This window comes from Solanum verrucosum, unplaced genomic scaffold (genome assembly GCF_900185275.1).
Source record: "Solanum verrucosum unplaced genomic scaffold, falcon-dt-bn FXZP01000183.1, whole genome shotgun sequence".
NCBI classification, from domain to species: domain Eukaryota; kingdom Viridiplantae; phylum Streptophyta; class Magnoliopsida; order Solanales; family Solanaceae; genus Solanum; species Solanum verrucosum.
Genome location: NW_026020430.1, coordinates 4510328 through 4526996, shown reverse-complemented (window position 1 = coordinate 4526996; position 16669 = coordinate 4510328). Strand labels below are relative to the sequence as shown.

The 16669-nt window shown below is 33.6% G+C and overlaps 2 protein-coding genes across 6 annotated transcripts in view; both read left to right on the top strand.

Moving 5' to 3' along the window:
* Positions 1-16669, top strand: part of LOC125808062 (serine carboxypeptidase-like 20) — a 33623-nt gene that overhangs the window by 16778 nt on the left and 176 nt on the right. The window contains exons 1-14 of one of the 5 annotated variants that reach the window (XM_049487844.1): positions 1430-1588; positions 1682-1827; positions 2461-2537; positions 2615-2737; positions 2837-2939; positions 3021-3058; positions 3142-3243; positions 3617-3697; positions 3794-4036; positions 4414-4479; positions 4598-4719; positions 6653-6766; positions 6869-6914; positions 6996-7130. In XM_049487844.1, coding sequence (XP_049343801.1) covers positions 1434-1588; positions 1682-1827; positions 2461-2537; positions 2615-2737; positions 2837-2939; positions 3021-3058; positions 3142-3243; positions 3617-3697; positions 3794-4036; positions 4414-4479; positions 4598-4719; positions 6653-6766; positions 6869-6914; positions 6996-7079 — 1500 coding nt within the window. In that variant the 5' untranslated portion in view covers positions 1430-1433 and the 3' untranslated portion in view covers positions 7080-7130. Of the gene's footprint in view, positions 1-1429; positions 1589-1681; positions 1828-2460; positions 2538-2614; positions 2738-2836; positions 2940-3020; positions 3059-3141; positions 3244-3616; positions 3698-3793; positions 4037-4413; positions 4480-4597; positions 4720-6652; positions 6767-6868; positions 6915-6995; positions 7131-13204; positions 13354-13437; positions 13584-14387; positions 14465-14541; positions 14665-14738; positions 14842-14926; positions 14965-15118; positions 15221-15395; positions 15477-15561; positions 15805-15880; positions 15947-16048; positions 16171-16276; positions 16391-16493; positions 16512-16604; positions 16651-16669 lie in introns of those variants that run through there. The other 4 variants (XM_049487850.1, XM_049487845.1, XM_049487851.1 and 1 more) reach the window with 4 other exon arrangements.
* On the top strand, positions 7740-10497 carry LOC125808064 (serine carboxypeptidase-like 20). The gene is given in 15 exon segments (XM_049487852.1): positions 7740-7913; positions 8017-8077; positions 8079-8163; positions 8262-8338; positions 8416-8538; positions 8620-8722; positions 8808-8845; positions 8922-9023; positions 9177-9257; positions 9365-9607; positions 9678-9743; positions 9850-9971; positions 10078-10191; positions 10287-10332; positions 10414-10497. Coding segments are annotated over 15 exon segments (1494 nt in total). The 5' UTR covers positions 7740-7764.

Below are 16669 nucleotides of genomic sequence, written 5' to 3'. Positions count from 1 at the left end.
ATAAAGATAGGATTTGTTATTGTGATTAATTCTAAGTACCAAAATTAAAATAGGCGTGTCACATCGTCCTCTGGTTGTTATGAATTACACAAAAATAGTTGTATAATAGATATTATTGTTATAACATTGTCTTTAATCAACTTTTCTTTCTGCTCTGAAATTCCTGTTATTTACGTACTACAAATGAACAAAAATAATGATTCAAAATATTTTCAAATCTTTTGAAAAAATTGTAAGGTGAACCAATAATGATTGTGGTTGGACTCCTCTATTAATCATAAATCTCGATTATTAATATTATGATGGTCAGGCATAATCGAAACTCTGTCATAAACAGTGGCTTGAAACTGATTTTCCGTAGTCACCCATTATAATTGGAGCTGAGATGATTCATACTATCTTTATTAGGTCAAATATATGTAATAATAATATCTTCATATAAATAATAATCTAACCAATTTGACAACACTGTAACATATATGACATAACTACGTATATATGAAGCTGAGTATCAATGAACTTTAGAATATTTTGTTTAGTGGAATTGTTACAAAGAAAATGAAAAAAAAAATAGTTTGATGTGGTATGTACAGTCACCCTTTTTATCAGACTTTGAATAAATTTATATTCTAACAGCAAAATGAGCTTTTTGCTTTAAAAAAGAAAAAAAAAGATAGTAGGTGGGAGCTTTTTACTATATGAAAATATATAGCATCAATAATTGCAATTTAATTAGACACAAAATATATAAATATAGTTTTTTTTATTTGTGATATTAAAGATATTATGAGATTTTTTAAAAGATATTAAGATTAAAATAAAATGGTAAAAAATAAATTATTATTAAATATAAAATGTGTTTATTATTATTTTGAAATGCGCCAATAAATAATAATAGTATCACGTAAAATGAAACAAAGTGAGTGATATAATGAATAAAGAATGAATTGAACCAAAAATAATATGAACGAAATTACCATTTTTGTTATAGGTTATATATGTATGATTTATTCAATAATCTGTTTTTTCTAAAATTAAAACTTATAAACTTAAAATTCTAGCTCAGACTTAGAATAGATAGGAAGCTATAGAATAACAAATGCCATAAAAGTTTCAACAAAAACAATGATTAAATAACAGAGTATTTTCCGTTAGAAAAGTCATACCAGCATAAGCATGTGAGTTCATTTATAGTATTATCTTTTTTCTTGGTAAGATAATTCAATTATAATATACCAATTTGGTACTATTAAATAACAACCATATAATAACTAATTTACTGTATTTTGAAAACCTTATATTCTGTCAGTTTCTCCCAATCTTGCCTTAAAAGCGAAAAAATTGATGGACTACTTTTTAGATACAGTATAATTATTTTCTCAAAATATAAAAACCCATCAAAAAATTCAGAATCTTGATATACCAAATTAAACATGGCAAGAAAAAACTTTATTTTACATTGTAATATACTGTTAATTACTAGTTTCTTGATATTTTTGTTTTTGGTAACAGAAGGGGCACCTCAGAGTGCATTGGTAACTCAAATCCCTGGCTTCAATGGCACTTTTCACTCAAAACATTATGCTGGGTTTGTGTTCTTTTTGTGTTTTTTGATAAAAAGATCTCAACTTTATCTTTATTTTTGTACTTTTCTGAATGTTTCTTGAAAATGGGTTTTCAGGTATGTTAACATAGATGAAAGTCATGGAAAGAATTTGTATTACTATTTTGTTGAATCTGAAAGAAATCCATCAAAGGATCCAGTTGTTCTTTGGCTTAATGGTGGACCTGGCTGTTCAAGCTTTGATGGCTTTGTCTATGAGCATGGTAACAACCCTTCTGTCGGAAAATTACATTATATGTACTAGGTTGTACTTTTTTTTATAGTAGATGTAGATCTCCTTTTGTTTTTATAGTTGTACAAGGGACTAATAGCACGTTTGGTTTATCTTTAGGGTAAAGAGTCTTTACATTATCAGTGTATTTTCACATGTTGTAGTTGATAACCTCTCTTATTCTTCATGTTAGTAGTCTCGCTTTTTATGGAAGCAACCACTAATGCTTGCATTAGAGTACAAATCCTGCTAAAGTGGGATGCTTCGTGCACCGGATTGCCCTTTTTTATTGTCATTTGATAGTTATTAACTCATACTTGTAGTTATCTTTTAACTGATCTGCTAGTGTGAAAATGCTTTTTTTGACACATTCAATGTATAAAAGTTGAAAACTTTTTAATATTTTACATAGATAATAGGTCAACCAAAACTGTGTTTTTGACAGTCTCTTTCTTCCTTGACAGATTTGAAAATTCTTTTAACCAGCTCAAGTAAAAGATGTTAGTTGGAAATGTAGTCCATAGAGATGCAGTTGCTATTCTTATTCATCATAAACAAAGGATTTCTTTTACATATCTTTTTGTTGTTTTTTTATAGTAAGAAAGGGTATTTCTTTACATTGCAGGACCTTTTAATTTTGAGTTGGGAAAGCCAAGTACTAGCCTGCCTTCTCTGCATAACAATCCATACAGTTGGTCAAAGGTTATTATTTGTGTTAATTCTACTTTTATCATATGCTTACATTTCATTAGCCACTCATTATGATTTGATTCTTCCAGGTTTCCAGTGTAATATATCTGGATTCTCCTGTTGGTGTTGGATTATCTTACTCGAAAAATAAATCTGACTACGTGACAGGAGACTTAAAGACTGCATCTGATACCCATTTGTTTCTCCTCAAGGTAATATTACATAAACTTGGGTTGATAGTTAAATTTACTAGTTTTATGCTAACTATGTCCTAACTCATTTGTTGTTCTACTAAATGATGCACTTTCTAGTGGTTTGAGATCTACCCAGAGTTCCTCACGAACCCATTTTACATATCTGGAGAGTCTTATGCAGGAATATATGTGCCAACTTTGTCTTACGAAGTAGTAAAAGGTAATCTGGATCTTAAATGAACATGTATTGGTTGGTGTGGTGGGCTAAACAAACTAACTTTCTTCTGCTTATGTCTTTTAGGTATTGATGCTGGAGTAACGCCCGCTATCAACTTTAAGGTATATGTTATTTCAAGATTTTCACATGTTAACTAGTTGTCTGGGCTGTAAACTCTTAAGTCTTAACATTCTATTGCACACAGGGTTACATGGTGGGAAATGGCGTGACAGATGAGATAATAGACGCTAATGCTCTTGTTCCATTTCAACATGGTATGGGCCTCATTTCAGATGACTTATACGAGGTAATTACTTCTTCTTGTTTGATTTTTTAGTGCTTGAATCATTTGACTTCTGAACTGTTTTAGATTTCTGGAAGTCATAGCTGGCAAAAGATGATGTTTGAAGCCTCTAATGCTTTTAATTAGGACATGTTCCAAATTATTGTAGCATAACACATTGGAGCCTTAATAGCTTCTGGTATATATGAGAAGGTTTGTCAAACATATTTGAAATTGCCAGAAGATAGTGATCAGTTTTAATCCACCAAAAAAGATGTTACAAAACAAATGTCAATCTATGTGTATACATCTACCACTCCAATACATCAGCAAAAACATAATCATTGCCTCGTTGTCTATTAGCAACTGGTCTCTGATTATTCTTTTTCATGCTCAGGAAGCTACTGTTGCATGCCATGGAAATTTCTACGAACCAGCGGGTAGTAATTGTTCAGACAAGCTTAATAGAATTGATCAGGTAAGGTGTTATTCTGTCATACTTGACACATTTCGTCGAGACAGCAATTCGTTGCACTGCTTTATTGACCCAAATTTACCTTTTCGCCTATTGCAGGTAGTTAATGATCTAAACATCTATGACATTCTAGAACCATGTTACCACAGCAAAGAACCTAGTGTAATTACCACTGGTAACTCAAGATTGCCCATGAGCTTTCGTAAACTAGGTGAGACAGAAAGGCCTCTTCCTGTCAGAAAAAGAATGTTTGGCCGTGCATGGCCTTTTAAAGCTCCAGTAAGAGCGGGACATGTCCCAACTTGGCCAGAAATTCTCAATGGTTTAGATGTCCCTTGTACTGTAAGTCACTCTTGATTTTGTGTTTCCTTTTGTTTGTTCTCTAATAATGGCTCTCCATTGAATTCCCAACTTAACTAATTTTATATCAAAACATGTCAATTACTCTAGCTATGCATCCTGTTTATCTTTTAAGCATTCTTATGCACTTATTCTATTGTCCAACTGTTGTAAATTTTAACTTCTTTCAAGCTTATTTTGTTCCCTCTTTGAGGAATTCATTTCTTAGTTTTGAAGCTTCTCAAGGACTTTCTTATTTTGGAACCCTCACTCATCCTTTCTTGACCTCTTTAATGGAGTGAATTTCCTTATCTCTGACTAGTTTAGCATCATGGCGGTTTAATCTTCAACAGACACATAATCTGAAATGAAATATGCAGGATGATCGTGTTGCTACTGCGTGGCTAAACAATGAAGATGTTCGTAAAGCAATTCATGCTGAACAAGTAAGATACAATTTTCTCGTCTTGTACTAGCTTTAAAGATGATGATTTACCTTTACTGCAAAAACCAAAACAAAAAAATAAAGTTGATGATTTATAGTTCAATCCTATGATCCAACAGACAACGGTGATAGGTCCCTGGGAGCTATGCACAGCCAAAATAGGTCTAAGTCATGATTCTGGAAGCATGATTCCGTATCACAAAAACCTCACAGCTCGGGGATATCGGGCACTCATATACAGGTTCAATAGATTACTAAGTCTCTAACTGCTCTCTATGCATTTTTTTTCTTTCTTTTGAATTACTCATGTAATATTATGTAAAACACCTACAGAGAGAAAACTGGTTGTCCTGTGCATTTCATGTATATTCTGTTGTCTAAATGCTGCTTTGGTGATGGATGAGTTGACGCGGTCTATTCAGGAAAAGGTTCCGTGGTGTATGTTATTTGCGGACGACATAGTACTAATTGATGAGACGTGGGATAGAGTTAATGCGAGGTTGGAGGTGTGGAGACAAACGCTTGAGTCCAAAGGGTTCAAGTTGAGTAGGACCAAAACAGAATATTTGGGGTGCAAATTCAGTGATGCGTTGGAGGAGGCAGATATGGAAGTGAGACTTGCCACACAGATCATCCCTAAGAAAGAAAGTTTTAAGTATCTTGGGTCTGTAATCCAAGGAAGTGGCGACATCGACGATGATGTCACACACCGCATTGGGGTTGCTTGGATGAAATGGAGGAATGCCTCTGGAGTCTTGTGTGATAAGAAAATTCCACCTAGACTTAAAGGTAAGTTCTACAGAGTGGTAGTTAGACCGGCCTTGTTGTACGGAGCGGAGTGTTGGCCAGTCAAGAACTCACATGTTCAGAAAATGCAGGTTGCGGAGATGAGGATGTTGAGATGGATGTGTGGGCACACTAGGAGTGATAAGATTAGGAATGAAGTTATCCGGGAGAAGGTGGGAGTGGCCTCTGTGGTGGACAAGCTGAGGGAAGCGAGACTGAGATGGTTTGGACATGTGAAGAGACGGTGCGAAGACGCCCCAGTGAGGAGGTGTGAGGGGCTGGTTGTAGAGGGTACGCGGAGGGGTAGAGGTAGGCCTAAGAAGTATTGGGGAGAGGTGATTAGACAGGACTTGGCTCAGCTTCACATTACTGAAGACATGACTCTAGATAGGAAGGAGTGAAGGTCGTGTATTAAGGTTGAAGGTTAGTAGGGCTAGTGTGTTGTCCTTTCTTGCGAGGGTATGGGTTGTTAGCGTGTGTAGTAGTCTTAGCCTTGCACTTGCAGTTCTTGTCTGTGATACCTATAGCCTTATGTTGTTTTGCGTTTCACTTCTCTCATTGTTCTATTGAGGCTACTGTCTCCTCTGTTGATTATTCACTATCTTTCTTATTGGATGGTGGATTTGATGTACTTGAGCTGAGGGTCTTTCGGAAACAGCCTCTCTACCTCCACGAGGTAGTGGCAAGGTCTGCGTACACTCTACCCTCCCCAGACCCCACTTAGTGGGATTCCACTGGGTATGTTGTTGTTGTTGTTGTTGTCTGTTGTCTAAATGCCTAAAGCACATACTTATTGGGATTATAAAACTACTTGGTTTCTCGAATACGATAGCCCCCCATGTTAAGTACACACTACTCATGAAACAAAAACAATGGTTGAAGTTTTGCAACTATCTCTTACCAGATAGCAGGTCGATGTTACATACTGTGGAGACATGAAAACAAAGATACAAATGACACAAATCTGACCTCATCTATGGTTTCTCATGTTCCAATTTAAATGCTCTGTGTAAATGTAAAGACTCGTCAATGATTACCATGGTACACTAGTCCTCAAAAAAAAGACAATTGTCTACATATGTGCTACTTGTAGATCTGTAGCAGCAGTTACTCCTATGTCCCATCTTATATGACACTCTTTCCATTTGGTGACGTCTTAAAATGTTTGACATGATTTTCTATATACTGCTTTGAATTTTGATGCGATGTTTTCCCTATCAAACTAACTTTCAACCATTACTATAACATGTTCTTCCACTATTCTCATGTAGTAGGCTGCCTAAGGTAATTGTTGTTAGTGAGCATGTACCTGATCACACACAAATTATCCGAGATATTTTTTTATGCTATAACCAGAACAATTATGTTCATCTTTTTGTTTCTTGCAGTGGGGATCATGATATGTGTGTACCATTCACTGGTTCAGAAAAATGGACAAGATCACTTGGATATCCAATCGTGGACAAATGGAGGCCTTGGTATGTGAATGAACAAGTTGCAGGGTATGTTCGCGATTTCACCTTCTAAACCTTCTTCATGTTTAACTTCTCTAATGTGTTGCAATTCTGTAAAATCCATTTTAAATGCTTAAGTATTTTCTGCAGTTACATACAAGGTTATGACAACAACCTCATTTTTATAACTATTAAGGTATCTTCATATCAAGAAAAAGTTTCATTTTTCTATTTTTTTTCCTCTTTGATTCTGTCAATTGATTTCCGATATCTTCAGGGAGCTGGACACACCGTGCCAGAGTACAAACCACGAGAGGCAATGGCGTTCTATTCCCGGTGGCTAGAGGGCAAGAACATATGATGATATGAAGAATGAAGACTGAACTAGTAGACATTAAGTCCAATTATTTCTGAGATTTTTTCTTTTTCCTTATGAGTAGAAAACAAGGGAGAAGAATATTGAATTTTTACCATGTATTTGAATATATATATATATAAATTTATCCAATAAGAAATGATAATTTCTCTGTTTATCCAATTTATCTTCTGACTGTTAAAGCATGTTCATATCAATTTCTACGTGTTAAAGAAATCTACTAAATATGTATGAATTTTAAATTTGAAATCCGGTAACTCAAATGATCAATAGATTCGGTTGTATTTCACGTTCGTAAACTTCAAATCATAAATTTGACAAAAACTATTAAGTTTATATATTCAATGGACTATTTTACCCGTCTTAAATATAAGAGACTTTTTTTTTGTAATTTTACCAGTCAAACATTACAAAGATCTAAGATCATAAGTTGATAAAATACCAACCCATCAGATATTAAAGAACATTAAACCATATAAGTATTAGATAATAACCAATTTCCTCTATAATTTGACTTTTAACTGTATATTAAAAACTAGCGTAAATTAATCTTGACTTAAAAGCAAAAATTGATTGAGTAGTTATTATAATGATGTTTCACTTCATTTTCTGAAACTATAAAAACCCCATCAAAGAATTCTTTTCTCTTAAGAATCTTGATACACCAAACATGGCAATAAAAATCAAATTTTTACAGTGTTATATAGTTTTAACATTCTTCGTATTTTTGTTTTTGTTAACAGAAGGAGCACCTCAGAGTGCACTGGTAACTCAACTCCCTGGCTTCACTGGCAAATTTCAGTCAAAACATTATGCTGGGTTTGTATTTTTTATTTTTTTGTGTTTTTTTGATAAAAAGATATAAACTTTATCTTTATTTTTGTACTTTTTTTTTTAATATATCGTGAAAATGGGTTTTCAGGTATGTTAATATAGATGAAAGTCATGGCAAGAATATGTATTACTACTTTGTTGAATCTGAAAAAAAACCCATCCAAGGATCCAATTGTTCTTTGGCTTAATGGTGGACCTGGCTGTTCAAGCTTTGATGGCTTTGTCTATGAGCATGGTAACAACTCTAATTCTACTTACGCGTTGGGCTGAATTTGGGCGGATTAATGTTAACAGTTGATGTAACAGCTGATTCTTTTGTTCTATACATTGCAGGACCTTTCAGTTTTGAGTTGGGAAAGACAAATGGTAGCTTGCCTATTCTGCATAACAACCCATACAGTTGGTCCAAGGTTATTATTTGTGTTAATTCTACTTTTATCATATGCTTACATTTCATTAGTCACTCATTATGATTTGATTCTTCCAGGTTTCCAATATAATATATCTGGACTCTCCTGTTGGTGTTGGATTATCTTACTCGAAAAATAAATCTGACTATGAGACAGGAGATTTAAAGACTGCATCAGATACCCATTCGTTTCTCCTCAAGGTAAAACTATATAAATTTACTAGTTTTACGCTATCTATGTCCTGACTCATTTGTTGTTCTGCTAAATGATGCTTTTGATAGTGGTTTGAGATCTACCCGGAGTTCCTCATGAATCCATTTTACATAACTGGAGAGTCTTATGCTGGAATATATGTGCCAACTCTGGCTTCTGAAGTAGCAAAAGGTAATCTGGATCTTAAATGAACATGTATTGGTTGGTGCTAGGCAGGGGATAAACAAACTAACCTTCTGCGGCTTATGTTTTATAGGTATTGATGCTGGAGTAAAGCCTGCCATCAACTTCAAGGTATATACGTTTCAAGATTTTCACGCGTTAACCAGTTGTCTGGGCTGTAAACTGATCTTTATGTTCTATTGCACAGGGTTACATGGTGGGAAATGGCGTGACAGATGAGAAAATAGACGGTAATGCTCTTGTTCCATTTCAACATGGTATGGGCCTCATTTCAGATAAATTATTCGAGGTATTTGGTTCTTCTTGTGGAATCATTTGACTTCTGAACTTTTTTAGAATTCAAAAATCCACAAAAAAAGATGTTACTAAATAAGCTATGTTTATACATTTACCACTCCAATATAATAGCAACTGGTCCCTGATTATTCCTTTTCATTCTCAGGAAGTCACTGTCGCGTGCCATGGAAATTTCTATGAACCAGGGAGTCAGAATTGTAAAGACAAGCTTAATGAAATTGATCAGGTTAGGTGTTATTCTGTGATACTTGATTCATTTTGTGGCGACATGAACAATAAGCAATTCATTGTTCTGGTTTATTGGTCCAAATGCACCTTTTTCGCCTATTGCAGGAAGTTAATGATCTAAACGTGTATGACGTTCTAGAACCATGTTACCACAACACCGAACCTAGTGCAATCACCAATGATAACTCAAGATTGCCAATGAGCTTTCGTAAACTAGGTGAGACAGAAAGGCCTCTTCCTATCAGAAAGAGAATGTTTGGCCGTGCTTGGCCTTTTAAAGCTCCAGTAAGAGACGGACTTGTCCCAACTTGGCCAGAGCTTCTCAATGAGTTAACCGTCCCTTGCACTGTAAGTCACTCGCTCTTCATTTTTTGTTTGTTCTCTTTAACAGACACATAATCTGAAATGAAATATGCAGGACGATCGTGTTTCTAGTGTGTGGCTAAACAATGAAGATGTTCGTAAAGCAATTCATGCTGAACAAGTAAGACATAATTTTCTCATCTTGTACTAACTTTAAGATATAAGTGCAAAAACAAAAACAAAAAAATAGAGTTGGTGATTTATGGTTCAATCCTATGGTCCAACAGACAACGGTTATAGGTCCCTGGGAGCTATGCACGGACAGCATAACTTTCAGTCACGATGCTGGAAGCATGATTCCGTATCACAAAAACCTCACAGCTCATGGATATCGAGCACTAATATACAGGTCCACTAGATTACTGAGTCTCTTATTGTTCATTTTTCCATCCTCCTGTATTACTCGTGTAAAACACGAATAGACATTGACTAAGACACATATTTGTTTGTTGCAGTGGGGATCACGATATGTGTGTACCACACACTGGTTCAGAAAAATGGACAAGTTCACTTGGATATCCAATCGTGGATAAATGGAGGCCTTGGTATGTGAACGAACAAGTTGCAGGGTATGTTCGCGTTTTCACCTTCTAAATCCTCTTCATGTTTTTTAACTTCTATAATGTGTTGCAATTCATTTTAAATGCTGAAATCTTTTCTGCAGTTACACACAAGGTTATGCCAACAACCTCAGTTTTCTGACTATTAAGGTATGTTCATATCAAAGAAATATTTTTCATATTATATATTTTTTTTCTTTGATTTAATTGATTGATTTCCGAAATCTTCAGGGATCTGGACACACCGTGCCTGAGTACAAACCACGAGAGGCATTGGCGTTCTACGCCCGGTGGCTAGAGAGCAAGAAGATATGATAATATGAATAATGAAGACTAAATTAGTAGACATTGTTAAGTCCAATTATTTCAGAGATTTTTATTTCTCCCTTAACAGGAGAAAAGAAGGGAGAATGTTATTGGATTTTTACCATGTAATATTCCAGTCTGCAATAAGAAATTAAAACATTTGCTTTGTCCAATTGCATGATACCTTTTTACACTATTATGCTGCTTTGATCGTCACGTACTTTTTTGACCCGAGGATCTATCGAAAACAATATTTTTATCCCACAAAGGTGGAAGTAAGATTTACATACATTCTACCCTCTTCAGACCCCACTTAAGGGATTACCCTGGGTATGATATTGTTGTTATCTTGTTGATTTAAGTAGGTGTGAAATAAAACCAAAAAGCTAAATGATTTTACCAATTACAAACAAAGCTTAAAATGCGATCTCTGCGACCTAATTTAATAAGACACAAAAAAAGGGTTTTTTTTTATATTGGTATGTCATATTCCATGAGATTTTTGTGGCCGGAGAAGTACTATTTTGTATCTTCGAATATATATTTTGTTAATTTATGATAAATTTGAAGGATCAAAATTATTAATTTGAAGTAATTATTTTGAACCTTTTCTCAAATATAAGAGACCATTTTTATTAATTTGCGACAAATTTAAAGGATCAAAGCAAATCTCTCAAAGCTTATTTTCAATATTAGTATTTCAATCGAAATCCAGACGTATATATCAACTCGAGATATATTTAAGCCACATAGTGTGGTTAATTAAGTAATGTAACTAAAATGCATAATTGAAGTACCATAAACTTGTTTTCAAATGTAAGAGACTTTCACTTAGTCATTTTCCCAGTTAAACATTACAAAATCTAAGTACACAAGTTGATAAAATACCCCTCAAACATAAGAGACCTTTTTAGGCAATTTCTCAATCAAGCATTACAAAAATCTAAATCATAAGTTCATAATTAACTTTTTACTAGAACTGTCAATGGGCTAAAAGTATATTTAATTTGTATTAAAAAAAGTATAAATTTTTAGGTTGTAACTGTTCTTTAGTTTCCAAATTTGTTATTTCAATCTTTTTGTATTTATTTATTTGTGAAAAAAGATTACTATTTTAATATTTTTTGTTAGATTTTTATTTAGAATTATTGAAACAACGTCACTATTTGCCACATTTGTTATGCAAATCTTCTCATTTTTTGATGTTAGATTATAATTTGGAGCACCACTAATCATATGTAATGAATGTTATAATAGTAATTATTATGTATTTTTTCATATAATTTTGTTAGACATATTAAAAATTGAGAAATTTTCAGAAATAACAAAGATAATAGATATAATAAGGGTCTATATTTATAGTTTCAGTAATTGTGCTCTATAGATATGGTTATGTTTACTGTGGAGATTGCGGTTTGTATGTTTAGCTTGTCCGTTTGTATATTTCACTTGGAAATATACAAACAGGATAAGTATATACAAACGGGGATTGCATTTTGTATACTTCGCTTGCCCGTGTGTATGTTTTGCTTTCGAATATACAAACATGATAAATAATACAAATTTTGTATTTATACATTTAGAAAATTTTCAGAATTCCATTTGTATATTTCGCTTGCCAATATACAAACATGGTAATTTATAGTGATTTTTCTTAAATTGTATACAAATAGCTAGTGTAAGCATATACAAATTCTGAATTTATACCATCAGAAACTGAATTATACAAATTCTGGATTTATACAATCAGGGATCGAATTAGACAAATTCTGGATTTATACAATTAGAAAACCGAATAGCAAATTTTCGTGAAAGTGTGGCCACGGATTAAAAGTAATCGAAACTATAGCTATATTACATAATAATCTAAATGCTTGTCATTTCGCATAATTTTCCCTTAAAAGAATTTAATATATTGGCAGAATTTTAAGGTTAAAAATTTTGATTGGAAAAAAAATCGTAAAAATATGAAGAGGGGCTAACCCGCTCCAACCCATGGCCTTTTTTAGGATTGGCTGGGGTTCGCCACTTCAAGGCCCGTCAGCATGTCTTAACCCATCAAATTTCTTGTCCGGTAAAACTTAGACGGGATGGGGCTAGGCTGACCTTTTTTGACAAATCTATTCTTTATTAGGAAAAAAAATGAAGGACAAATTATAGAAATACACACCTTTTGTTTCACTTATTTCCATTATCTCTTATTACTTTTAAAAATCTCCAAAATCCCTTATTTCTTTAATGTATCCGAGATGCATATTAATGTATCCAAGCCAGTATTTAATGTATTTGAGCTACATATTATGTATCCGAGCTAGTTTTTAATGTATCCGAGCCAATATTTAATGTATCTGAGCAACATATTATGTATCCGAGCTACATATTAATGTATCCAAGACAAGTTTTAATGTATCCGAGCTTCAATTATTGTATCCGGTTTTTTTAATTTTTAAGAGATTAATGTAATTAGAAACTTATTAGGGATAGATTGTAATTTCATATTAAAACTATGAGATTTATGTAATTACCCAAAAATAAATAAATGACATATTTATATTTGGAAGACTAAAATAGATTACATTAATCTTGGTCAAAAGCAAAAATTGATGGAAAAGTTATTAGAATGATATCACATTTCATTTTCTCAAACTATAAAACCCCATCATTTGTGTTGTTTTAGGGAAAATATAAAAGAATTCTGAATTTTGATACACCAAAAATGGCAAGAATAAACATTTTTTTACAGTATAATATAGTCTTAACATTCTTGGCATTTTTGTTTTTGGTAACAGAAGGGGCACCTCAGAGTGCACTGGTAACTCAACTCCCTGGATTCAATGGCACTTTTCACTCAAAACATTATGCTGGGTTTGTATTCTTTTTGTGTTTTTTGATAAAAAGATGTAAACTTTATCTTGATTTTTGTATTTTTCTGAATGTTTGGGTTTTCAGGTATGTTAATATAGATGAAAGTCATGGCAAGAATTTGTATTACTACTTTATTGAATCTGAACGAAATCCATCAAAGGATCCAGTTGTTCTTTGGCTTAATGGTGGACCTGGCTGTTCAAGCTTCGATGGCTTTGTCTATGAGCATGGTAACAACTCTACTTCTACTTACGTGTTGGGCTGAATTTGGGCGGATTAAAATATTTTGACTAGATTTTTTATAGATTATCAGGGCTAGATATTAGTCTAAACTTTGATGGATTGAACTAATAAATGAACGGGGTAGTAATCAACCTAAACTTGAACGGGTTGGGCAGATTAAAATTTCATAGGCTAATTTTGACACTTGTGTATACTCCACCCTCTCCAGATTCCGACTTCTTTATATTGTTCTTGTTGTTTGTTGTTGTATACAAGGAGCCGGCTTTTGGCTCCCACTTTTTATCAATAAATTTGTATAATTTTCTTATATTAAAAAAAAAAAAATTAAAGATTTTTTTTTTACAATAAAAGGAAAGAAATTTTGTTAGATAACGAATTGATCTAGAAAAAGGGACCCCAAAATCTGTTAACGTGTGTGTACAACTTATCGGAATGAATCTCACAAGTAGTATTACTATTGTTCTCTCATCAAAATCAGTTTGATATATTATTATTTGTAGTTAATTTCTATTAATAAAATTTTACTTATGAATATGCATATTGATGTTGTCGTAGATCAATTAAGGTCTAATTTATATTTTTTTTTAAATAAAGAATTGAACCAACATAATAGTCTTAAACTTGAATTATCATTCTGATGGTTAAGACTCATTTTCTGAATAGATGATAATATTTTAATTGAAATATTCAATCAGATAAAGGACTTGATTTTTTTACAAATGTCTATAATTTTTAAAGAATAATGTTAACAATTCATGTAACAGTTGATTCTTGTGTTGTATACATTGCAGGACCTTTTAATTTTGAGGCGGGAAAGACAAATGATAGCCTGCCTATTCTGCATAACAATCCATACAGTTGGTCTAAGGTTATTATTTGTGTTAATTCTACTTTTATCATATGCTTACATTTCATTAGTCACTCATTATGATTTGATTCTTCCAGGTTTCCAATATAATATATCTGGATGCTCCTGTTGGTGTTGGATTATCTTACTCGAACGATAAAGCTGACTATGACACAGGGGACTTAAAGACTGCATCCGATACCCATTCGTTTCTCCTCAAGGTAACATTGCACAAAATTTACTAGTTTTATGTCCTAGCTCGTTTATGGTTTCTACTAACTGATGCTCTTGCTAGTGGTTTGAGATTTACCCGGAGTTCCTCACGAACCAATTTTACATATCTGGAGAGTCTTATGCTGGAATATACGTGCCAACTCTGGCTTCTGATATAGCAAAAGGTAATCTGGATCTTAAATGAACATGTATTGATTGGTGGTGTTCAGGGGATTAAGAAACTAACCTTCTTCTACTTATGTTTTTTAGGTATTGATGCTGGAGTAAAGCCCGCCATCAACTTTAAGGTCAGGGATGATTTTATTCAATATACTTCAGACATTTACTTAATGGTTGGCTTTAGGCCACTGATTACATTGAACCGTCCATGTTTAAGGTATATACACTTCAAGATTTTAACTAGTTGTCTGGGCTGTAAACTCTTTATGTTCTATTGCATAGGGTTACATGGTGGGAAATGGCGTGACAGATGATATAATAGACACTAATGCTCTTGTTCCATTTCAACATGGTATGGGCCTCATTTCAGATAAAATATTCGAGGTATTTGCTTCTTCTTGTTTAATTTTTTAGTGCTTGAATCATTCGACTTCTGAACTTATTTTAGAATTCTACTCTGTCAAAAAATATGTTACGAAGCAAATGGTAATGTCTGTTTATACATTTACCACTTCAAATTATTAGGAGCTGGTCTCTGATTATTCTTTTTCATGCTCAGGAAGCAAATGCTGCATGCCAAGGAAACTTCTACAATGAAACGAGTCAGCATTGTAAAGATATGCAAGGTAAAATTAATCGGGTAAGGTGTTATTTTGTCATGTTTGATTCAAACAATCCATTGTTCTGGTTTATTGATCCACATTCACCTTTTCTGCCTATTGCAGAATGTTGACGATCTAAACACGTATGACATTCTAGAACCATGTTACCACAACACTGTACCTGATGTAACCACTGATAACTCAAGATTACCCATGAGCTTTCGTAAACTAGGTGAGACAAAAAGGCCTTTTCCTGTCAGAAAAAGAATGTTTGGCCGTGCTTGGCCTTATAATGCTCCAGTAAGAGAGGGACTTGTCCCATCTTGGCCGGAGATTCTCAAACATACAAACTACGTCCCTTGCATTGTAAGTCGCTCTTGATTTATTCTTTCCTTTTGTTTATTCTCTTTAAGAGACATCTAATCTGAAATGAAATATGCAGAGTGATCGTATTGCTACAGTGTGGCTAAACAATGAAGATGTTCGTAAAGCAATTCATCCTGAACCAGTAAGATACAATTTACTCATCTTGTACTAACTTTAAACATGATGATTTACCTTTACTCCAAAAAAAAATATAATTGGTGATCGATTTATGGTTATACAACAGATAACTGTGATAGGTCGCTGGCGGCTTTGCTCAAACAAACTAATCTTCACTCATGATACTGGAAGCATGATTCCATATCACAAAAACCTCACAACTCGGGGATATAGGGCACTCATATACAGGTCCAATAGATTACTGAGTCTCTTATTATTCATTTTTCCATCCTCCTGTATTACTCATGTAAAACACGAATAGACATTGACTAAGACACATATTTGTTTGTTGCAGTGGGGATCACGATATGTGTGTACCATACACTGGTTCAGAAAAATGGACAAGTTCACTTGGATATGCAATCGTGGATGAATGGAGGCCTTGGTATACGAAAGAAGAAATTCAAGGGTATGTTTGCGTTTTTCACCTACTAAATCATGTTCATGTTTAACTTCTCTAATGTGGTTCAATTCTGTAAAATTCATTCTAAATGCTTAAATCTTTTTTGCAGATACGTACAAGTTGCAGGGTATGTTCGCGTTTTCACCTTCTAAATCTTGTTCATCTCTAATGTGTTGCAATTCTGTATGATTCATCTTAAATGCTTAAATCTTTTCTGCAGTTACATACAAGGTTATGCCAACAACCTCACTTTTCTGACTATTAAGGTATGTTTATATCATGAAA